The sequence below is a fragment of the Chaetodon auriga genome, chromosome 2 (assembly GCF_051107435.1).
Source record: "Chaetodon auriga isolate fChaAug3 chromosome 2, fChaAug3.hap1, whole genome shotgun sequence".
Lineage (NCBI taxonomy): Eukaryota > Metazoa > Chordata > Actinopteri > Chaetodontiformes > Chaetodontidae > Chaetodon > Chaetodon auriga.
The window spans coordinates 24292115-24317462 of record NC_135075.1 but is presented as its reverse complement, the minus strand read 5'-3'; the positions used below and the strand labels follow the sequence as shown (position 1 = coordinate 24317462).

The window sequence follows — 25348 nt, the reverse complement described above, 5'->3', positions numbered from 1 at the left end:
TCTGTATGCACGATTTCTTTTATTCAGCCATGAGACCACTTACACAAGACTGTAGAACCATTCAGGACATCATCCATCAATATTCATACTTCTCCAACAGTGAGGTTCACATTCCAGCGCCATACACACAGATGTTTTATTATTACAAACATTAAAATACGCTCCGTGCACTAAAAAGAAAACACTACTGAATGCATCTCATTAACACAATCCTTACACGTAAAATCTGAATCGGAATTATTATAATATTATTAGGCCACAACCAATCTTCAGATATAAAATCAAGAGGGAACAGAAATATGGAAGCTAAATGCATAGAGATGTACATCACTACAGTACTAATCATTAATTTATCTATCAAAAAAGTTTCTCAAAGTTAAATATTTTATAAATTTGGAGCGTGTGAGGCTGTAGTGTGTTTCATATTTACATCATGTTGTGTGTTTAAACCACCAACCTGTGCCATAAGGAGATTTCGAAGGCTCGAGGCTACATTAAAAATTAAATGCCCAAGCAGAGTTGTGAATCTATGTACATTAAATACAGTTTTGATATTTGCAGTAGACATCAGTCTGTGTGGGGAAGTGAATCTCTTGGTGCCATTACACGATTTTGCTGGTGAGGATATGTGAAAGCCACACAAAGGCACAAAGAGAGGATGTTACAGTGCTTTCCAGGATGGGTGAGGTGGCCCATCCAATGACAACAGACACTAGGAAGATATACTATATACAATAATTAACAACCAATTATGGAATGATTAAAGAGGAATTTGATGACCGGGTTGGATTTGGATTAACGTCCTCATTAGACTGAATTTTACCGTATTTAATCACAACTGGCCTGCGTGTGCACACAACTAAATGTGCTCCATACAAAGACCGTAATAGATATGAACAAATGATACAATTCCACACATTTCCATTCAAAAACATCAAGTAATCTATCAGCAGTACTTCAGTCTCTCTTCAGTAACAAAGATTCCACACTGTGAGTAAAAAAAAGAAAAAAAAAAAAAATCTGAAACAGCCTCAAAGTGTTTGTTTCAGTGACAATGAAATATTTACTGTGAATAATAAAGTGCGGCTAAAAAGATAACGTTCCTCAAACAACGCATTCAAAGAGACGAAAGGTTCAACAAGTGATACAGCAGTCATAGACAGCGACTTGTACAGCTAAGTGAGCCAGACTACGTCGTTTCTTTCACCAGCTACTGTGTACAGTACACAACCGAAAGAGAGAGAGAGCAAGCAATACTGCAGAATTCAACACTCAAGGCACAGAACGAGCCTCCACCCTGTACAATGTGGCCGCCTCTGAAGACACATTATGGACATTATGGAGTGCAAGGAACGCTGGGAGCTTGACCCGAGACAGGTGACGAGCACTTTCAGGATAATGAAAACCTTCCAAAAGGCTGACATTCATTTTGGTCCCCATTATTTCTCTTTTTTCTTTCATTTTTCAGAAAATGCTTCGTAGTTGTCACAGAAGAGCGGCGTGAAGCCCCGCAGCTCCCGTTGGGGTGACAACATCCCGACAGCTCTCGAGCCAATTCAGCAGACTCTGGGAGCTCCACAGGTGCTCTCTGCTCAGGGACAGTTAAAGTGAAGATCGTCCACTGACAGAAGCTTTCAGTCTAGATCAGGCCGATCCGACCTGAAGCTGCTCCAAAGCAATAAGGCTGACAGGCTGAAGGCAGAGGAGGCTGCCTTTGTTTCAGACGGCCACTTACACTCACAAATGCTCTGGTTTTGTGAGACAGATTTTTGGTTTTGGGGCTGTGATTGTGAGTGCGTACCCATCCTCATGTCATGGTAAAATGAGTGGGTGATCTATTTACTCAACTTCACTGCCAAGTTCTCAAGTCCTCCTGCACAGATGCATGTCAATGTCAATCTGACCAAATGTGCAGCTAAAAGGGAAGTGTGTAAAAATATGAATGAATTTCTTCGTGTTGTCCATTTTGCGACCATAAATCTTACAAAAAACAACATTTTGTCTAATCGTATAAAGAGTAAAATATTGTCCAGCAGGACTAAATAAGTAACAATAATGCATAATATGTAGAGCCTAATAAACCTAATAAATTTCATTAAGAAAATTTCAACCTTCACAGCAATACATGAAATATTTGAGTACTCAGTAACTTAAAAAGGTACAAATAATTTATTCCTCATCAGTAGAGTGTTGGGATCTTTTTTTAAGGGCAGTGCACCATCTGGTGGAGAGAGACCAAGTCGAGCTGTACAGCATCTACAGTGTTACAGTCTACAGTGATACAGCTTTGCAGTATGATTGATAAAAACAAGTATTTTGCACAGTGAACAGATCTCTACAGCTACAGCGCTCTCTAATCAGAGTAACAAACTGACTGTAACAGGCTACAGAGGACAGAAGAAGAAGCACATATCTGACATATATTCAGTGAAAAAAAAGTTTAAAAAAGGTTGGTTGGTTGATGCAGACACTCCTTTTCCTTCTTTAAAATATCTTTAAACATTAAAAACCTTCCCCATCTATCCTCAACTCCCCTCTCCACATCCACCAGGCGACACAGTGCCCATCAAGTTTTTGTTTCTTTGTGTGACGTGAGAGGAGCAGCAGAAGACGTCATGTTGGAGAATCACACAGGGGCTGTTCTGTGTTTGGTAAGGACGCCCGAAATGTGGTGACAGTGTGAAAATTACTCTACCGATGTCTACGTCTAGTTAGTAGACCCTTCTCGTCCCTCCTCGGTCTGAGAAAGAGTTTGTTAGAGGTTAAAAGCACAGTCACTCAGAGCTGAGAATCAGCTCCAAGGCTGTTGAGCTCCTCCGGAGAGTGCTTTTCCCCTCCGGTGGCGGCCGTCTGACGGAAGCCGGCTGCGATCTCATCAAACGTCCGGCCCTTGGTCTCCGGGACTTTGAAGTAGGTGAAGACAAAGAACACGAGCAGCAGCACAGTGAAGATGATGAAGACGTAGGGGCCGCACAGCTCCTGCAAAGACAGATAAGAGGGCAGACAATTAAATGGTGGAGTCCTAAAAGGGTCGATCTGACAGTGAGGATGTAAAATGGATTAGTTCCAAAATGTGATGTGGTGATGACTTTGATCTTCTAACTATTAACAAACTAAACATCTACTCGAGTAAGAGTATTTATTTGGGTTTAAATGAAGCCAAAGGACATTCCTTGTCTCTTTTCCCCATAATTTGTTCCACATTTTGTAGCTATTTCCAGGAAACTTCCCAAAATATGCACCCATAAAACATATATATCTTACTCACCTCTACATACTGGAAGCCCATTCCCACTATGAAGTTGGCAGTCCAGTTGGTGAAACCCGCGACAGCAATGGCTGAAGGCCTGGGTCCCTGCGAGAACAACTCTGCCACGATGAACCAGGGGATGGGACCCGGCCCGATCTCAAAGAACGCGACGAAGGCAAAGATGGCCACGATGCACACGTATGACATCCATTTGAGCTGGTCCTAAAAGCACAGGGGACGAGGCAGGAGGTTTGTGAGTGGTGACTTCTCAGAGGGAATCTTGACAACCATTATTTGGAAGCATTATGCAGCGTCTACCTACCAGCAGAGACAAGGCAATAGTCATTAAGACAGCAGATCCTGCCATTCCCAGCAGCCCCACCAGGTGCAGAGACCGACGTCCCGCACGCTCCACCACAAACAGCTACAGCAAAAAATAAAAAAGGATGAAGAATGAGCTCAGTGCAATACTAAAAAGTAATAAACCATTTACAACTTGGAGGGAGTTCAACAAAACTTTTATGACTGCTGCTTTAAACACCTCCCAACTCAGCACAGGAACATTTACGGTTTTGGCATAACGAACAGAAACTCTGACAGCAGAGAGACTCACACTTTGACTGCAAAGTGATTTACGAATGTGCAGCACATGAACACAAGAGCAATGATCATTTTCCACCTCAGACAATAAAGGATCTTATTGAATGAATCGTTTCTGGGTGATTTCACTTCAAAGCGTAAAGTATTTATACTGTACTCACCGACACCACAGTGAAAGCTGTGTTAACTACACCGGCTCCAATGGTGGCATAGACGGGCTGCTTCACTTCGGCTTTCTCAAAGATACGAGTGGAGTAGTAGAATATCTAAAAAAAAGTGCACAACAACCACAAACATTGAGCCTGAGTTTCCTTTCTTTACAAAGTTGACACGTAGGTATGTTCTGGGTGTCTTCTTCTATTTCGGTTGAAGCTCTAGTGTGAAACAGCTAGCCTAACCGAGTGTGTCAGGGAATAGTTTCTCTTGGATTTCTGTGTCTTTTCCTCAGAAATTCAATGACAGTCCTCAGAGTGAACAGTGGGGTAACGTCTGAGCCGGGACACTCACAGCGTTGATGCCAGACAGCTGCTGGGAGAGCTGCAGGATGACGGCAATCATGAGGGGCTGGCGGTAGAGGTTCGAGCGGAACAGCTCCGGGATGGTCACCTTCTTCTCCCTCATCATCTGCCGGCTCTCCTCCTTCATCTCCTGCATGTCAGCGCTCACGTCTGTGGTGCCTCTGAGCTTCTTCAACACTGAAACGTGCAGGGAAAAAACAGATTATTGCCTCTACAAACCACATCTTTGAACATTTTAGAAGCTAACATCTGGTGACTCTTATGTATCCAGCAGTAAATGCTTCTTGAGCGTGTGTGTATGTGAACTCACCAGCCTTGGCCTTGTTCTCTTCGTTCTTGTTGATGAGCAGGAAACGGGGGCTCTTGGGGCAGAGAGGCAGCAAGACGCACTGGATGATTGCGGGGATGAAGATGAAGCCCAAGAGGAGCGGCCACAAGTCATAGCTGCCCATGACTGACTCCATTCCAAACACCTGAAATCAACCCAGACACACGTCACACGTATGAACCACCAGCCGTGGATGCACAAGAAGGGCACGAGGGAGTATTGTTATCCAACAGGATAATCACTAGACTTCACCATCTGTGTTACAGCATTAAAATGAAAACGATGGACCGATCGCTATCCTCCTACCTGTGCAATGAGGATGCCGACCACAATGCCCAGCTGGTGGAGGGTGCCCAGGGCTCCTCGTAGGGATGTTGGGGAAACCTCACCCACATACATGGGCACAAAGCCTGTGGAGAGGCCGGAGTAGAGGCCCACCACAAAACGCCCAGCGATCAGCATTTCCCAGGAGCTTGCCATCTTGGAAAAGCCCATCAGGACGGCTGCGATGAAGGCCAGGATGTTGGCCATGAGCATAGAGTTCCTCCTGTAGGCAACAGAGGACAGGATAAAGCTAAATTTAACAAATTGAATTCAGATAGGGCGTGCTATGAAGAACGACAAGCTAACATCCTCCTCATGTGTTTTTATACCTTTCACACAGTTACAGTTTTCTGATGTGAACCTAAAAAAAATGTGAAATTACCCATAGTGTGTCCGTTATTTTAGTCGTTTTCTTGTTGTTTTGTGCTTTTGTGTTGCATGTGGAGGGTCCTCATCACTATCATAACATTATTAAAGAGTGACTTAACACAAAAAAATGTGTGAATTCAATTTCTTATCATTATTAATTGAAGGGCGCATGTAATTTTGGGAAAGTTGGCAAAAGAAAATGGCAATGAATGCTTGTTTCCATGTACTACTGTTACATGATTATTAGGAATTTGTTGGTTGAGATAAGCAGCAGGTGGCGCCAATTCTCCAGTCACAAAACCACGGCAGAGGAAGAGGGTGCAACAAGATGATATAATTCACAGGGCGCCAGTCAAACCTCAAACGGTGACATGGGAACATCATGGAACTATGAGATTTCTGTTTGTTTCATGTGTTTCTATGAGGAAGTTCATATCACATCTGTGTGGAACCACAAGGAGACGTTTTAATCTGCAGAACCTTCCTCTCTCCGAGTTTAAACAGGTGAGCAGTCGTATGAGTTTAATGTTCACTAAGTCAAAAAGGTGTTTTCATCTCCCATCAGGCTGCCTCAAGGGAGTGTAAAAACATTTTTGCAAAATTGTTTTTTTCAAATTTTGCCATTTCCATCAACGTTTCCTAACTCGATACTTCAAAACAGGCATAAAAATAACTTGATGGAAACATGGCTTATCAACTAAAGTGTTTCACTCTACCGATCACAGCTTTAATTCTTAGTTTTTATGAATCCAGCACAGTGTGGAGACGATCACGCTACTGTCACACCAGCAAGGTAGTCTGTGTCCTCTTTACCTTCCCAAGCGGTTGACAAAGAGTCCAACGGAGAAGGAGCCAAAGATGCCACCGACAGAGAAGATGGCGACGGCGATGGACCAGATGGCTGTGAGGGAGTTCTTCGAGATGGGCGTCTGGTAGCGCTCAAACCACGTCTCATTGATGAAATTCTCAATGATCTGAAAGGAAAAAAAAAAAAAACTATATGTCACAGGGCTAATCATCAAACAGCCACAGCTTGAGCTTAAAAACAGAAAATTATCACTATAGAAGTGGTGGTTATGTCATAGTGCTATTGTTATAGTTACATAAGCTCTTGAGAACAAGTTCTCATGCTTTATGTTTTCCTCTTGCTCGGGCCAATCCATACTGATGGCTGAGCTGCGACTGTGTGACCAGCTGGTGGCAGCACTGCGTATTCATCGGCATTTCCTGGCAACCAGGAAGTCTACCAGTTATGGTTAAGTGTCAAGTTTCTGTTCCCCCTCCCCCACGCCATCCTCATCACAGTCGACTGTGTTGACAAACACACCCATGCGAGCCAGTGACAGGGATAAGTACCAGAGGCTGGGTCTGCTAATGTGTGCGTCACACGGACGCTTCTCATATGATTCAGAAAGGTCACCACCCCGTCTGCAGCCTCTCGTAGCTCTGTGACTTCACCAGTATGTCACTGCTGCTGCCATATGTTCGCTCCAGCTCTGTCATGTGCCTCCGCGGTAGTCTAACGCCACCTTGTTTTGAAACACTTGGCCAGCTGACAGACCACGTACCAGAGCTCCACGCTGGCGTGTGGAATAAAAACTCAGCAGTGTCCTGATCGCCCTGCTATGAATAGCACAGATCTCACGTTTTAAGGGCTTTCCTACGGTGGAGCGATGCATATAGGATGACACTCTGGGTCACATCCACTATCACCTTTCACTCACAAGACCTTGCAGAGTGATTACAAGCGTGATAACGTACACTGTCCTGTACCCCTGACCTTCATCCCATCACATGATCTACTTCTCAAAAAACTGCTTTATTTGGAAAGAGTTCATACTGATGCCCAGGTTTATACACTAGCAAGCAGTGGTGGAATATACCGTAACCGGCATTTACTCACGTGCAAAGGTGCTCCATTTTTCTGCTACCTAATATTTATATTTGACTAGATTTCAGAAGGAAATGGTGTTTTTACTCCACTGCATTTATCTGACAGATTTTACACACCAAACATATGATCAGCTTGTCCAATACAGTATGATTCTGTGAAAATAGGTTAAACCAACGTATCAGTAATGGTGTATTAATCAATCCTGTCACCTGGTGGGGTGGCGCTTTCCGAGGGGATCAAAGGAGAAGCCAGGTGGAGCTATATGTCGATATTTTGAAAGATAAGTTTCACTATTTTCAGAACGACAGCACGTGTTCTGTTTACAGTTGCGAAAGGAGACATGTTTTACCAAAGCATCTGCCAAGTGACAAACTGTAGCCTGCAGTAGCCTTTTTCCAGAGCCCTGTTCCCAAAATTTTACACAAGAACAGATGGGTTTTTCCACAAAACTTATATTGAGGCCTGACGCTGTTCCATCCATTTATCCTGGGGACACAGCAAGTACAAGCCAACATGTTGTTTAGTTTATTTATCTTGTGTTTTATCTGTTGACTGTCTAGCAGTGTGCTAGCGAATGTTAGCCATCGTTAGCCTGCCAAGTTCCACAATGATTCATGTGAAAAGCTGACAGGACATTTTATATGGCTCGGGGCTGTTGATGATGAAAATTACTCAAACAGTTTGACAGATAGATGCTGCTGATGAGGTTTGTGCGTTTGATGAGCGGAGTTGAAGCTGCAGGCGAGCGGTGGAGGGGTGGGTGGAGATGGGGACTACTTAGACCTGGGCATACTTGATGGAGGCACAGATGCAGAGTTACGGAGTTATCGGAGCCGATGTAAGATATTAAGGGATGTTTTTTTATTACAAAACTTCTAAACATGTCATTGTGATGAAGACAGATGAGTTTTTATGAGTTTGCCCAGTGCGTGAAGAGGAACTTTAAGCTGATAACACTTCCTTATTTTTACTTCAGCTTGCAGTAACAAATTTCTTTTTTTGGCTTGGGGGCAGCAGAAGCAAGTTGTAAATACGACAGCGAAGTGTCGTCACATTTTATGTTGATATGGTGAACGTCTTAGCAAACAGACGCTTATTTACACACCCAGCAGTCCTGGAGCGCCATTATCAGTCATTTGGAGTCATGTTTTCCGGCCATCTGACAAATATAAATCCAACATTCATTCTGTTTTAGCTCGACTTTTGGTCTCTACCAACTCAAAAGAAAAATATCTGGCTGTTTAGCTACTAAATGCTGCACCATGTTCCCCCAGCTCATCACTAACTTTGTGAGCAGGCAGTGTACAGTCAGTTTATAGAGCTTTTCTCTGAAAACAGCAGCCTGCTGCAGGCGATAACGACACTGTGAGAGCGTTGAGAGTCAACAAAGACAGTAAAGTTGCCGGAAAGCCAAACAAACTGCTGAAACTTGCTTAAAACAACATCCGTCAAACCAAGAGTTCAGGTGATAATTCTCTGTAGTTTCATCACTACAACTGTCACCTTTCCTTGTCACATTGTTATGATTAAAAAAACACTAATTTCACTTCATACCCCAATGAATGAATGAATGAAGTGAAACCACCTAATGTCACATCAAGTTAAGACTTCAGAGCCAAAGTGCCACTTTCACTAACTTAATTGGCTGATCTTGAGAAGTTGCATAATTATTTTGCGTTCCTTCTCCAGTCTTTCTTTCAATAGACCGTTCAGTCTGAGCCACCAGCTGGCTCCAACCACACAATGAAACAAGCTGTCTATTCATGCTGTCACGCTGTCAGAGTATGTTGTTGGAGCTGGCTGGTAGCCAGATTATCAAGGTGAGCCCTGCATTTAGCGCAGGGTGAAAACAAAATGATCTTCACAAGAGAAACACGCTTTCTTCAACACTTAGTCATCTGAACAAATGAAAAGACTATGGAGAGTATAAACAGCTAAGAACTGAAGGAAAGAAAACCTTTAGAAACAAAGTTCAGTCAAGGAAAAATCTATGTCTGAAAAGTGCAGAAGCCCCAACCTTTCGCACCAGCGATGTTCCCAAAATTAAACTAATATAAACAAAACACAGATGACCCCTCGATTAAATTTCCATATATGGATATTATTTGCTTTGTGGAGCAGGCAGACATGCAGCAGGATGAGGATCGGAGCTGCAGCGAGGCCCTTGAAAGGCCGTATCTAATCTGAGACGCTCTAACACAAGTGCAAATCCTAAATCACCGGCAGCACGAGCATCGCTGCAGACACGCTGCAGCACAGACGGGGGAGGTGCTGGTGATAATCTGAAGTGCTGTTGCTATATAAAAGTTGTATTTGTCAAATTACAGCCTCTTAAGGGTCATTAACTAATCAGGGATTAAGAGTTGGGTAACTGTTTTTCTGCACACTCGTTCTTGAACTGGTTGCACGTGATGTTGCTCAGACCCCCATGTGTTGGTGAGAGTTTGTGTGTGAGACCAAGGCAGAGTACTGGGAAGGGGATAAAGAGCCAAGGGGGCAGGTTCACACTAGCCCAGTGTGTAACAGGCCACATATTCACCGCCTCCCTCTCAATCTGCAGCCCCTCAAAGAGCCACTCACAAGCTGAGCTCCATGAAGTCGAACACGTGGTGGTGCAGCCAAGTCTGAGCTGCTCTACTAGTTATAATGTCGTAGAGACAAAACACTTTAGAGTATTTAGAGATTATAAAATATCAATAAATCTTGATTGCTTTTCAGGAAGTAAAGGCATTCAGATAATCAATTAATCATTTAAGTGTTTTTTTTTTTTAGCAAAAATATCGTCACAACTTCTCAAATGTGAGGATTTGCTGCTTTTCTCTTCTTCACACTTAAAATCTTACTTCACTTAAATCTCTGTTGACTGACATTTGAAGAGGTCACTTTGGACAAGATCAAACAATGAATTGATAAAATCGACAAAACATAGATTAAATTACATAGATTAAATTATCATGATTTAAAGTTATTTTTCCACATCAATTGCCAGTTGATGAACAACACAAAGGCTTTTAAATATTGCACAATCCATGACGATTGCACAAGTTTTGCACAAATGTCTCAAGGCATAAAATTCCCTCTTTCACACAAAAGGCCCACTTCATCTTCTCTCTGTGTGTGAGTGGGATCAAATCTTTACCCAGATCCCCTCTTCTGTCTACCTCGTGTCTATTTCAACTTTTCCTGCCATTCTTAACATTTAACTTTTAAGATAACTGAGCGTACTCCACATCAAAGTCCAGCCGAGCTCTGACAGTGTGATGATAGTGGATAGGATGCTCTCCCAGAGACAACAACAGAAACAGCTGTCACTGTAGATCTCTGCGACAGTCAGTCTCCTGCACACGTAGGACTCAAAGGTAAATAAAAAGAGCAGGCGGAGCTGAGACCTGTCTGACAACACACCTGTGACCTGTGAACAGACAGCTGCGTGGCCGTAGGGCGTGTTCAGACCAACGTAAACTGGACAGACAGTAGTTATCTGCACATGATGCAATCCACACATTCCCCAGGAAATGAGTTTTCTTTGTCATACCTGTCTATCTACTGTAGATTTAATCCAGATGGGGGCATGAAAGCATATTTTATTACTTTGCATTGTTACAGGGATTGGTGACTGTCTGCCTTCTTCATTTAATTTCCTTGTCTAGCTTTTCCCAGCCTGCTGCCAGCCGGCCAAGGTCCATTTTTGGGCATGGACACACTATTTTACACAGGCATCACTCAGTCTAATACAGATGTCCTTGGGCCTGAATGTGGCTATTATTATCTCACCTTTAACCCAACCCCCCTCCACGTTCTGTCCTGTTCATTAATCCAGCAAGTGAGAGAACAACAAGCACTGGGGCTAGGCTGGCAGGGAGAATAATCCACCATGTGAATGATACATATAAACCCAGTAATACTGCACCTTGGTGGTGCGTGAACGACATGCGTGCAGACACATAACTCACCTTTTGAGGGGCATTGATGACACCGGTGTTGTAGCCAAACTGCAGGGAGCCAATCACAGCTGTTCCAACACTCATCAGCAACGGGAACGTTATTTGCTGCAAGACAACAGAGAGTAGAGGGAGTGCCGTCAGTGAAGAAACCAGTTTGACCAGTTACTATTATACAGAGTTGACAAATGCATTCATTTGTCCAAGAGCTGGAATGAGTACAAGTAGTGCGATGAACAGTTGTATCATCTGTCCAGTTGTGCAATAAGTCAAGGCGCTCACTGTCTTCCTGTATCACTTGAGCTTCTTTGCACTCGCAGTTGTGGTTCAGCCACCCTGGAAGTATCTGACCCTACATTTACAAAATGTTCACACTGGTCAGCTTCTAATTTTATCCTCACCACGTATTCATAACAAGCATAATGAATGCACTGGTAAGAATAACTCCAAGATGCTTGGTTTCAGGCCATGTTATACAACGCAGTGAAATTGGACTGTCCATAAAAGATGCCACATGACGCCTGAAATGCAGGAAAGCATCTTCAGACTCTTATTGGACAGATCAAAGAGCCAACGCTCAGACAGACACCTGTTCCCAGAGGCATGTTACGTGACCAATATTTGGGGCCAGGTCCGAGGAGGCTCCAGGTTTTACTCATCAGACTTATCCAGATAACTGAATAAACCTGCTCCTTGGAACAGGTCCAGGTTGAGCCCAGATCTACATGCCATTGTCTGTGTTCCCGTCCCTGTTTTTACAGAGTTCACTTGTTGGTTGATCTCAGCAGAGCCCACTAGATCAGCAGAGATTTTCCTCATACCAAAAAGTTAATAAACCAGAGGAGAGCTTGTCGCTGTTCATTTCCCCCTCTCAGACAGACAAAAACAACTTCTAGCTACAATCCACCTATTTGTTGTCTGCGACCACTTCTTTTACTAACTGTATGTCGAGGATGTCTCCACAAGGATTTCAGATTAAATTTAGAGTGATACCAACAGCAGTTGCTTACTATTTCCATCATTTATATCAGCATCAGTCATCATGTCTGGATGAGTCATGTTTTGACTCAAGTCCTGTGATTCACACCAGATATGTTCCTTATATTATGGCAACACAAGACTAACCTTCAGGAGGGCTGACGGCAACTCAAAATCTCTTTCCTTCAGGGCACAAATTATTCATACTTATGCATTTTTTCAGTTATTTCTCTAATTTACCCTTTCAACCAGAGTTAGAATGGACATAAACAAAGGACAGCATGACTACAGGAAGTCCTCTCATCGTCTAAGACATAAAATCATGCATAAACAGCCAATATTGATCCTGATGACATGTCTTTGATCAAGACACTTATGAAAGGCAACATCATATTTAATTTAGAGTTGTGTTTCTGGCCACCTAAGCCCAACATGTACTCGGCCTTTAGCTCTATTTTTGTCTCCACCAGGTCATGAGGGAAATATCTGGGTTTTGAAGCTGCTAAATGCTCCACTGTGTTTACCAGTGAGCCGCTAACTGTGTCTGTCTGCTGTTTTGTGCTGGGCAGATAGTGTGCAGCGGGTTTATCAGCCTGCTGCATCTGGAAAAGACGATATGAGAGCAGCGAGGGCGAACCAAAACGGTGAAGCTGCAGGCCGTAAAACCAAAACAATGAGCTAACAGGAGCTGCAGAGTTGTCTGGTTATTTTGTTCAACAATACAAGGCGACCCCCTTCACGTGCATGTCCACAGTCGTGTGATGCATTGTTAAAATAAAAATTTTAAGTATTCATCCATTTTTACAGAGTTAAAAGTGCCTCATGCTGTTGTGTCTCCACAAACGTCTTGAAGAGAAGACCTCTGGTTCAAACCCTGAGGCTGAATCTCTGGAGTTTTCATTTAAGCTTAAGAAGATGAACGACCCCACAAGGTTTCATAAAAAGAAATAATTTGTAAGGATTGTACATGCTCCTCTGTAAATCCAAAGGCCTGCAGGCTACTTTTAAATTGCAGTATTCCTGGTGACAGAGGCAGTTTTTGTGAGGGCCAGAATTCCTCTGCTGCACGATGAAGACGGAGGAGAGCTAGAAGAAAAGAAACTCCTGTGTGTTTTTGGAAGCAGCCACTCCAGCTTGACTAAAGACGCTGAAAGACCCTCCTACATTTCTGAGCCAATAGGCACTCTTAGTTATGAGGGTCATCAAGTCCATGACAGAACTGTTTAGGCACACAATCTAAACACATGCACTTTTTAGCATTGAGGGCCGGGCTCTTAAAGAAGCCACGTTGCCAAGAAGGAGACCAACCAGAGCTGCTGTCATTCTGTCCAATGCTGGTTAGAAAGTGAGCAGGAAAAGACATGAGTTTTAGCTGTAGCTTCAGCTGTTTTATAATATAAACAAAGAAATCCTGTCTGTCCCCCTCTGGGAAAAGTCACCACTGGAGACTGTTTAAATGTCATGACGTCTGGGGAATAGCTGGAATTATTTGCTCCCTTGAAAGTGGATGTTTGAATCCAGCTGCAAACGGCTGTCAAAAGTGGGAACAGCAGTGTGTGTTCAAGTGAAATCAAACACTCCTCTGTGACATCTCTACCTTTAACCTACATACAAGTAGACCCCCCTCAGGCTGGCCTCAGTGCACACAAAGTGGTTGTATAGGCCAGTGATGTAGTAGAAAAGATGGTAGTTTTGGGACTTTCTTCTATACCAAATGTCTTTTTAAAAAGATGTTGAGTTTTCATCTAAAACCAGAAGAAATCCAGATATTGTATCAAACCTCCCCTGCTCCTCTCCTCTCTGTCACATTAAAAAAGTAGGTGGGTTTGATACCGTCCCTCGTACGCAGAAACCAGAGGCAGCAGCATAATACATGACTTCCTTGTTGGGGAAACAATGAAGTCACACCCAGAACAAATATTCTATGATCATAGCCTTGAAGTCACCATTAGTGTCCAGCCCTCTTCTTCTGTCCTAGATTTCTACCTTTAGTCATCTCCCAGACATGTTTCGCTCAACTGCAGCTTTCAGTTTTGTTTACATTTCTGAAGGCACTTTTGTATTTGTTTACTTACACATGATGGCTAAGCTAGCCATTCACGAGGGGTTGCCATCATACAATGTGCTAATCTACAAATAGCCTTAAATCTGATTAGAGGGATCAGATTTTGAAAGCTATAATAAGGCAAAATAACTGCTACAAATTTCCCAAAACAGTTCCCAACAAGAGGGTTACTTCAGAGAAATTAACAGACATTTTCTATCATGATTCAGAGGGTTTTGGGTTTATAATAGTGTCAGTAACAAGGGAAAGCCAATAATCGCTTAGATTGGGCCTGTACGGGTCTCATTTTCACTGTTTTACCTTCCAGTTAGTGATAAAATGTAAAAAGTTCTGACTACAATTGGCAAAAAGCCAACCTGACCTGACCTGGTTAACCTTACTATAGCAACATCTATGCTACCCTCATTGTTTTCATATGAACAGTAGCTTCTTTCACTGTCAACACACCTAAACCCCACCCATAGTTCCTCACAGGACGCCCATTGGTCTGAAATGGTGATTTTGTGTGATCTTGCGAATCCAGTTACCTCGCCATGTAAGCGAAAGGCTGTTTCAATACAGACAAACTCAGCTGCCAAAACCCACCACCCTGCTCCTGAAAACAACCTTTTCTTTCTTCTAAGGCTGAATCAATGCACAGTGGTGCATTTTCCCAACTGAATACATCTGGAAAACTTGCTGTGGTTGCACCAGCAGCTGGTATGTTGAGTTCAGGGACTCATGAGGGTGATAACCCTTCTCTCCTCCCATGCCTTTATTTTATTTACATACTCGAGCTGATAAACATCCATGCAAATGTGGCCTCTTTGCATGTGAAAAGTAAAACAATGTGGGCAGGCAGCAAGGAAATTTCTGTCTAGTCATTGCCTCTGTGTACAATTAACACTGGTGCTAGCAGCTTTGGTTGCTTGGCACCACAGAGTCTCTGCTCTTATTGGGTAAACACTGACAGCAGCCAATAGGAGTGACAGAAAGCACAACGATAAAGCACGTGATGCAGGTAAATTAGCAGAATGACAAATGGAGATCTGTGCAAACATTAATTGGACACACCAGCTCACACTCTAAAATGCTAATCTTTTTTCTCAGCCATGTGGACGAACCATAGGCGCTTTGACTGGATTAATGAGGTATGAGGAAATGAAGGAGAGGAGCAGTTTTCTCCAAATTAGGATATATGCAACTATAACCAGTAATATAAACCATGAACTCTTTAAAGAAAACATAAAGATGATCTATGAGATTCAACAAACACAGAACATGATCCTAAATTGTCTCTCAACCCTAAAAGTACACATTTAGCTTTTCAATACATCCACCAATGCATACTACACACAGAGAGCCAAACCAGGAAACGGGGTAATGCGGTAAACCTTTCAGAAAAATGAAAAGACCACAGCAAAGAATGTCAACAGGAAATCCAAAGTGCTGCAAACAACAGTTCGAAGTATGAAGCAGGTAACCAAACTTCAGCAAGAGCATTAGGTGTAATAAAGTAGGGTTTATATTTAAACCAGCACACAAGTGGTGTATTATTTCAAATGATCGATATCTGGTCAGTAATGAACAAATCATCAACTTTTCTCCTCTTGATTATCATTAACTTTAGCGAATCCATCTTAACTGAACAGTGTTTGTGTTTTTTCCTGTGAGCACTGCAGATAATCTTCGCTTTAGTGCTTTTTACTGTAACACTACTCAGTCTGTGACTCATCACAGTCAGACCCACAGACTGTTTCCTCTGAATCAGGTCAGACATGGTTTGATAGATTTTTTTTTTAATATAAAAAAGCAGAACTGGCTGTAATTTGGCCTCATTTCCAGGGTGTGCCAGATTCTTGGTGATGGCCTACGCTGCCACCATCACGTCTCTCTACACGTCACCTCCACGGTGTCAGCTTACACAGCTGTGGGGAATCCAATATGAGCCCCATCCTCACCTCAACTCCTCTCAGCTCTGTTCGGTTTTAAATCCTCTTCACCTGATCTGTGCTGTGTGGGACAGTTTACAACTAGTATGTAATAGTTTGGTGTAGTGAAAATGGGTGAAATGTTCTGCATTAGCACAGGTCAGACTGTGGGGCACTGCTGCTGTTGCAGTTGCTCTTCTGTGTGTATTTGTTCCAGTGTAAATGAACTCAATTCAACGAAGTGAAATTAGCATTACCTGCAAAGCAGAACAACCGTATTATGTTGCTGTGATTAAATATTTACCTCGGCTTTACACACTCATTAAGGTACATGCGCAGCTAAAGTCTTCGTCCAAGAGGAAGAGAGTCTGATCTCGACAGGAACTGTGGGCAGATACCCAGGTGACTAATGTAAAAATATACAAGGGATGGGCATATTTGCCTATAAAAACCTGCATATCAAACAGTGTTACAGGCTTGAATATGTGCCATGTAATTGTCTGACTTTCCTGGTACTCCTGGTTATTATTAAGCTTTAATCAAGCACTGCAGAACAATCAGAAACACTGAGAAGAATTTATCTTTTGCAAGCTTGACCCCATGAAACTTGTGGCCTGAGAGAAATCATCATTTTATGGTTTTATTTATCTGTATGTGCTACTACCAGTTAACACAACTGGGAGTGTTTTAACACCGTATCTGGGAACGTTAGTGTGGCTAATACAAACAACAGGACTATTATATAATCGGACCATTTTCATAGAGATGCAAGACTAGATTTACACTGTGTGGTGTTCTAGTGACTGGAATATCAATTAAAGTAGCATTTGATGATCTGTGATGCAATGATTATCAATATCATTATAAATATCAAGATCAAAAGGAGGGAGGGGACAATGTACAGTAGTAGTAGTAATAAAGTATATGCACCAATAGAGAGGAAAGGTGTGTAATGTTTTAATACAAATTCTTATATTAAGGAGTAAAACTGCGTAAAATTTGAATGTTTAAAAAGTAGATCACATGTCAACAAAGTATATTCCAATGAAGTAAACCGTACAAATCTTGCAACTAATCAGCCTAAATAATCGATCAGTATTATACTCAGACACTCAGGTCATATGATGCAGCACGAGTCTAAAAACACATCCGTTCAAACTTATCCTGCAGCACAGTCAAAAAGAGGAAATTAATATTTGACAGTCAGAGGTGAGACGTTTAGAGGTCGAATATGTAAGATAACGCCCTTCGTCAGCTCTGAGTTATTAAACTGAGCTAATTTAACATCAATCATGCGGTCCAGAGAGGCACAGCCTGGCCCTGCACGAACCATTTTATCCAACCACCTCTTCCTTGAGCGCACTGATCAGACCTGGCGATCGATCGTGTGCACAAAGCCGTCCGTTTCTCAGGAAAGTGAATAAAACTTCCACTCTTGCTTGCTTGTTCATTTCAATTAAAACCCTCCTAGATCTCTTAATCCCAACTTTTGCAGCAAATCCTCATTAAGCCTCATTAGAACATGCCTGACAGTTACACTATAAGACTTAGTGAAGGGAGCTAGTCATGCAGATGAAAGTAAATCTACTGGACTGTCTTAAGGAAGGCGGGAGTTGGTATTTGACTGATAGGAAGTGGATGGAGAGGAATTAAGCCCGTCCAATTAAGTCTGTACAATGTGGGCTGGTTGTTGGCTCAAGACTCCCAATCAAAATACCTGTGCTATGAAGTCTGTCAGGAATAAAATGTCTAGGGGCTGGTCGTTCGAAACGGAGCAACTCAGCTGTACGCTTGACCCCAATTACCATTTTTATTCTTTGCTGAAGAAAATGAGAGGACGGAGGTGAGTTAGCGGACTCAGACAAAGCTTCCTGTTGTTGCGAGTGAAGCTCTTAGATGGCCAACACTGTGATGGAGGACATAATTAACGTGGCATGTTTTGATGGAGGACCTGTGGGATTTGGGTCAATAACTGCATTATGATTAGAAAACAGCTGCACAGAAAGAATGGATTTTGGTACACAAAATTGAATATGGTCATATATCCAGAGACATAAACACTCCTATAGCATTAGATATTACTTTTGGTGATGTCTTCATAAATGACATCAAGGAGTGTTTCAAAGGCAGCTATAATGCTTCCTGGAGCAGCATTACTACATGTGTTGGACTAACCACGGTAAGCTAATTAGCATGCTGCAGTTGACACACAACGACTGGTACACTTCCAAAACTTCCGGGTAAAGTTCGTGCTCTGAAATTCCTGGTCTGCACTTGCGAGTATGTGGACGGAAACTATTTTGACAGTAATTGTTATCAAAACAAGGAAGTCGCCCACCAAACTATTTGTCCTTTACCCAATGGTTCAGGACAAATACACGTACCTCTAGTGAAAATTATTCAAAATTATGAGCAAAATTGAATTCTGTTGTCAATTTCTGATGCAACAATTAGTCGATCAATAGAAAATCAAGTGCTAACTTCTTCTTAAATGTAAGGATTAGCTGCTTTTCGTCGTCATTCTTTCATTTTTGGACTTCTGGTTGGACAAAAGAAGAAGTTTAAAGACGTCATCAGTTTCTGGAAAACTGCAACGAGCGTGTTTGACAATTTTCAAGGCTAAATGATTAATCGTGAACATAACCAGCAGATTAATCAATACTGAAAACAACTGGCTGCATCCCTATTAATTTACACCTGAAATAAATGCACCATCCACAAACCCGGACCAACAACAACAGCTGCCTGGGCTTTAAAACAAGACCGCAGCATTAACACTTCTCTGAGTGTCACTTCACTGGAAATCAAACTGCACTTCAACCACTTCCTACTCAGCGAGAGTGACTCGCTGAAGCTTCCACGTACTTCACTTCATCTGCATACAACTTGGCATAAAACTAAGTACAAGGCAGGTATGAAAATCCTGACCACGAGGTGCTAATTAGCCTGTGCTAAACTTCTGTTTGCTCTTGTTAAGGACTCACAAAAACAGCTCAACACTGCCGGAAGCAACAAAAGACAAAAGAGGGAGTGAAGCAAAATGCCTGGGAAGGAAAGGGTCAAGGCTTTAACGCCACAGGGTTGCGTATTCCCTTGGTGGGCTCTCACTTGCTGTAGAAATCTGCTGTGTCTGTGTCACAGTGGAAACTGGGAACACGGAGAACCATTCCCATCACGTCCACAGCAAACTAGTCCAGCTGAACGTCCCCATAGCACAGTGTGCACGGTGAAAAACAGTGTGCTGAGACAGAACAGCAGCAGCTTGGGAGACATTTTCTGACCACCATGTCAGACTGGGCTGCCTTGTGCTGCTCCACTGGGTTTAACTGGTCTTACATCAATGTGAAAACAGGAGGGGGGAGAGGGGGGAGGTTTGGGCGTACGTGCTCCTCTGTGCTGCATGTCTGCATATGTAACCGAGACCGCAAGCCGCACCAGGACGGAGACAGCATTATCAGACACCAGATAAGTCATGTTTACTTCATGTACAGTGGGCATCACAGTCAATAACTAAATGTGATGTGATGCCTGTTGACTAACCATGGAGACGAGGTTAGTGAATGTCACCAGCAAATTGATGCTGGGTTAAGTACTTCCGACGGCCTTGTCTGATGTGTCGTTGATACTCAGCATTGACTTCAGGGCTGAAACTAACAACTGTTATCATTACAGATTACACCGTTTATCTGTACCTTAAACAGAGGTGGAAGGAAAATACAACTTAGCTGTAGTTGTACGTTACAGCATTTCCCTTTTCTGCTACTTTACACTTCTCCTAACTAATACCATACTTAAGATTTTACATACAAAACATATGATGAGCTTACAAATAAGATGCATTGCTGCAGATTAATCTGCCAACAGCCCATTAAGCAGATAAAATTAGCTCCACCAACTACAATCTATAAATACTTATTACATGCTAATGCATCAGCAATAATAACACATCAGAGCTTAAACCCATGGCCGACTAATTGATCAGTCTATTGAGAGAAAAGTAATTTTTCAAGCAAACATGCCAAACATTAGACGGTCCCAGCTTCTCAAATGTGCTACTTTCTTTATCTTAAATTATAATAAACTCTCTAACTTTGGGTTTTGGACTGCGGGTCAGATTGTGACTTAGGCCATTTGTCAGTACCGATGTTTTATAGAGCAAATGTGTAACAATTAGCAAATGAGTTTACCATGAAAATAACTTGCAGCAACATGAACTATGCTGCAACATAAAAAGCTATTTTACTCTTGATGAGCGGATTTTTTTTTTTTTTTTTTTTGAGTACCTCTGCACTCCACTGCAGAAACTTTTCTTAGAATGCAGTGTTGTTGTTGTACTTCTACTTCTACTGAAGTAACGGATCATCAACCACCTGTCTTACCAAGATAGTGTTATAAGCCGCTCTTGGGTATAAATAGCTCCTGTCAAACTACAGGCACGAAGGCTTTTAGCACGAAAAGAACTCCTTAACGACAGCGTGCAGTGACATAATACTGCGTCATATCCCCCAAACGTGCAAACAAAGCGCGAGACATGACAAGGCATCTTATACCTCCACGCGCTACGACGTAAATAAGAACTACGGAAAAAGTATAAGAAAGCTAAAACTGGCCGGCAAAACTAGTATTTTATTTGGATTTTACCGGAAAATAACATATAATATAGCGACTTACGGGTGCTATAGTGTGAAAACGCGTACTGGACTGCTAAACTATATCATTAAGGAGCTAAAAGTGCTAATAAAAGTGCTTTTGTGAGCGTCCAGAAACAGCGTTATGCTAATAACGGCACAAAAGACGCCATAAATATCAGCTGCATCATCGGTGCTGAGTGCCCGTCACGGCACATGTGGAGGCTCCTCATGGGTGAACTCACTGAACTCGTCGGCTGAGACTCACTGACAGCGCGGAGCTAAAGGAAAAAAAAAAAAACTACGAACAGGTTTGACGAGATTTGAAGCTTGTTGTGGTGAAACGAGTCACGGGTGTAAATACCTTTCCCGAGTCCATGGCTGCGCTGTGATGGAAATATTCGTCTCTTCTGAGTCTTTTGTCTTCTTTTGTCAAAGTTGAGGGCGATGGAAGAACTTCCTCGGGGTCTCCCGGTGGTCGCGCTCAGAAGTCGGTCATCTTGGGGGAGGGTTGCTCCGTTGAAATTACTTCAAACTCAAGTGTTTTAAAGATGAAATCTTCACAAGTCTCTCTCTTTTTTGTTTAAAAAAAAATGTGGCTTTTGCTTTTAAAGCCCAGCAGCTTGAGTTGGCGGTCGGCGCTGTTTCTCTCTCCGGCGTCGCTTTATTTCAGAGCTCCGGCGGCTTTAATTTCACAACCTCCTGGACGTGTAAAGTCTTCCAGGATGTGGGGGCTTGGCTGCTGAAGTAGTACCGCTGTCCAGCCTCATGGAAACAGTTCTTTGGAGACATGAGCCTGGTTACGGCTAATATATTATGGCTGACGCAATGTGACTGGGACGTGTCCGCGCTCGAGGCCCATCCTCCCTGTCAGCCAATGGCAGAGCGCGGGGAGGCAGGGCCGTCATTCCAGACTAGGATGAGGTATTCAGACACAAGTACAAGTAGCAATACTGCAATATAAAAATACGCAGCTGGAAGTAAAAGTCCTGCATTTGGACTCATATCTAAGCATAAGCAGCGTACAGTCTGATCAACTGAATGCTCCTGGAGTATCAAAACTAAAATGCTTAACAACTGTAGAGCAGATTTTATTATTGTTTCTGCTTACGTGCAAGAATTTAACACTGATGTTTGTGGTGACATGAGTTAATTTAACTTTTCTATACACTTTTGGGTTGTTTAATCTATACTGAGGAAACTTTTATCCTGTTTCTACCACACTTCAACCCAATCTTAAAGCAAGTTTGTGTGTACATGGATTATCTTACAGGCCTTTTCCCCTAATGATGAAATTATTCAGTTGTTTAGCTTGGGCACCTTATTATAAATAAATTATAAAATGAATATAGGCCCATGTGCCAATTTCTTTATAGCTCTTACTTTAGTATTGTCCTCTCTAAGGTGTGTTATTGAGACATTTGGACATTTTTAGGCTATACTCCAGAGGGTATAGTCTGTATGGTGTGTCTCTAGGTGTTAAAATACATAGAGATAGATAGAAATGTTAATATTTCTGAACTTTTTCTGATGTTCAATGGTTTATACCTGAGCTATAAAACCTTAGTAAATGGTTTCTTAACCAAGTTACCAACTGTCGCCATCACAATATCTGAGACATAATGTCAGACATTGCTTGATCGAAAAGACATTCCTGTTAGATAAGATAATCTAACAGGATTTTGTTAAATCAGTGAGTTAAATACAACACCTGACGTATGAGGTGAATCATTACATTGATGCAAAAAGTATAAAGAACTTCAATGTTGGAATAAACTAGTTCTGTTAATTGATCTGCAGCATTGCCCACAATGGTCTAATACACCCACATGGATCGTTCTCAACCTTAACTTACTCTGACGTTTTTCATTTGAGTGTATGCACAAAAATATGTACAGAAGGTGTCTCCCATGTAATCCATTCTGTTATTTATTACCAGACGTAACCCAGGGAGCTTATGTCTGGCCTGCAGGGGTTATTGCAAAGTTGTTCTTAAGAATACTTTTGATAGTTGCACTTTAATTTCAAAGATGTTTTAGAATGTAATGGATTGATAAAATGATATTTTGTACTGATTGCTGTATTCTCATCACCACGTTGCTTTAGAGCGGGTTTTGAATGCACCATCTGTATGTTTGTCTTCAGTTATCAGCCTTCTAACAATGACTTATTGAACCCCTTCACATGTGTGATCTAATGATCTTACCATGGCGGTGATATGATGTCTGCCCTCTATTCATTCCTGCCGCTGTGATCTGGGATGTTTGTTACCAAAGGCTTGAAAAAACAAATTTAGAAAATGAAAACTGTGCGCTACCTTTTGTTTGGGGTTGAGGGGAGGTGTCCGGTCTGAGAGCATGTAAAAAAATTAAGAAAATAATTAGGAGCACTCAAAGGGAAATGCATGTGTTTGCACAGTGCATGAAAGCTCAGAGAAGAGGGAGGGTAACGGGTTGAATTTGTCAAAATTTCTTCCCTCACTATTTTATCTTTTGCCTTTGAAACCTTGGGAAAACAAAAACAGGAAAACACTGAGGAAAAGGTCAAGTGTGAGCCCAGAATGAACTGAATTGGTTTTTCAACAAGATGCCTTAAATTAAGAATTAGAAACCAACAACACAGCTGTAAATTTCAGCTTGTTCAACAACTGTGACATTGTTCCAGGAATCACTGTCATCATTCTCACTATTACCATTTCCTCTTTATCTGTCATACATTTTTCATAACGGAACAAGACTTTTGCCCAGTCCTTTTAAGGCACTAAAATGTAAATATATGGATTTTATTAAACATGCAGACCAAATTCCACAGCTGAAATGATGAAGTGGTGAAACTAAAGCACCTCCCTCCTTCTCCTCTGCCTGTCAACGGCCGCAACATCCAATCCACGAGCAGAGATGAAGTGACATCATCACTTCGCAGATGATGCACATGCCTTTTGTTACAGGTGGTGGGGCGGTATCCGGCTGAAGTGTACTGAAATGTAAAGAAAATAATCCTAATGGACGAAGAGGAAGAACGCCTGTATTCATACGACAGCAGCAGCGAAGGGACGTCGTGGAGAAAAAATGACACATTAGGGAACAGTTTGTTTATGTTTGGCTTTAACATGCAAATCCTTTGAAAGCCCAAATGAAAACAATAACAGACATTTTTTGGGAACAAAGACTCGGGCAAATGTTCTGAAGGATGGTATTGTACACTAAATCAAACGCTCAGGATGCCAGTCACAAGGAGTCCCAAGTTTTGTCCTGTTTGGACAAAGCCTTTGCCGGAAAAAAGGCAGAAATCATTAACTGTGCTACACCTAGCAACACGTAATTGTTCTTGCTTGGGAAGTTGCTTTGCTCGTTCACAGAGGAATCCTCTTTGATCCATACCTTTCCAGGAGTGCAGCCAAAAATAATCTAATGGAAGAAGTGAATGGTATGCAGGAATAGTGTGAAATTTGGGGAAATATGCTCATTCCCTTTACTGCTCTGAGTTAGCTGAGACGACTGATACCACTCTCTTGTTTGTAGCCTACATTGGGCCAAGTATGAAGCTCCAACCAGCAGGCGATTATTGGGTGGTTCAATCCCCAGCTCCTCCTTGATGCGTCACTGAACCTGATGCTGTGCCCTGAATGCAGTGCATTTACCATGATAAATGTAATATATGTTAAAAAAAAAAAAAAAAAAAAAATGATGGCTTTTAGCAAACAGTTACCTATTTAAACATCCAGTGATTCAAAGCAACATTAACCTTCCTTTGGAGTTGCTTTCATGGCTACCTGATGAATGTAAGCCAGTATTCACTGTCTTTTAGTGATGTCGGCTAGCTCTTGAGGGAAAGCACTTCAGCTTTCACCAGCTTGTCGTTAACTTTGTGTTTTGTTTGGTGGTGAGCAGGTGGCATACAGTTGCAACAGATGTTTCCTGTGGCTGAAATTGATGCCATGAGAGCAGTGAGATGGAATCGCAACAGTTAAGTTGTGGACTAAAACCCAACAACAAGCTGAAAGAGGGTAAAAAGCTAAAAAAAAAAAAAAAAAGCCTAGCCTTCTTCAAAGTCAGGTGATGATTATCTGTGATATTACATGAAGTCATCTGATATGCTGCTATAAAGCCACATTAAATACAAAGGCGTCCTCTGTTCGATGTTTTGCGTGGTTATGTTGATGATTTCCTGTACATATGCTGACCTCTCATGCACCTGAAAGCACCATACTGAAACCCGGGGCTTTCACCAGAGTCAGCTGAGTCAGACCTGAGGCAGCTCAAATTCTCCTGTTTACAATGAGAGCCCGAGAGCCGGCCTGTGTCCTCGTGCACGTAGGCTCCCCTGCCATGTATTCCCACGAGTCAGTGTCCATCGCCAGCCTTTGTGTCGCTAATACACTTCTCAGAACAAGCTTGCAGCGCTTTCTCAGTTTTCCCGCACTCACATTTCAACGAATCCCCATTACGTGCCTGCTGTTATAACAGTGAGCTGCACCCAGTCGGAGTCGAGCTATTCTGGTGCAGGTTTTTATTTGGGGCGTATGCTCACATGCATGTTTTTG

At 42.3% G+C, this 25348-nt stretch overlaps 1 protein-coding gene across 1 annotated transcript; it reads right to left on the bottom strand.

Annotated features, from left to right (window-relative positions):
* Positions 1-21589, bottom strand: slc2a1b (solute carrier family 2 member 1b). Its single transcript, XM_076742249.1, has 10 exons — positions 21170-21589; positions 11237-11332; positions 6203-6363; positions 5003-5243; positions 4679-4841; positions 4358-4545; positions 4012-4116; positions 3573-3674; positions 3269-3472; positions 1-2979 (listed from the first exon to the last, which is right to left on the bottom strand). The coding sequence occupies exons 1-10, from the start codon at positions 21182-21184 to the stop codon at positions 2779-2781; spliced, it is 1476 nt and encodes a 491-aa protein (XP_076598364.1). The 5' UTR covers positions 21185-21589; the 3' UTR covers positions 1-2778.
* Positions 21590-25348: the final 3759 nt, after the last annotated feature.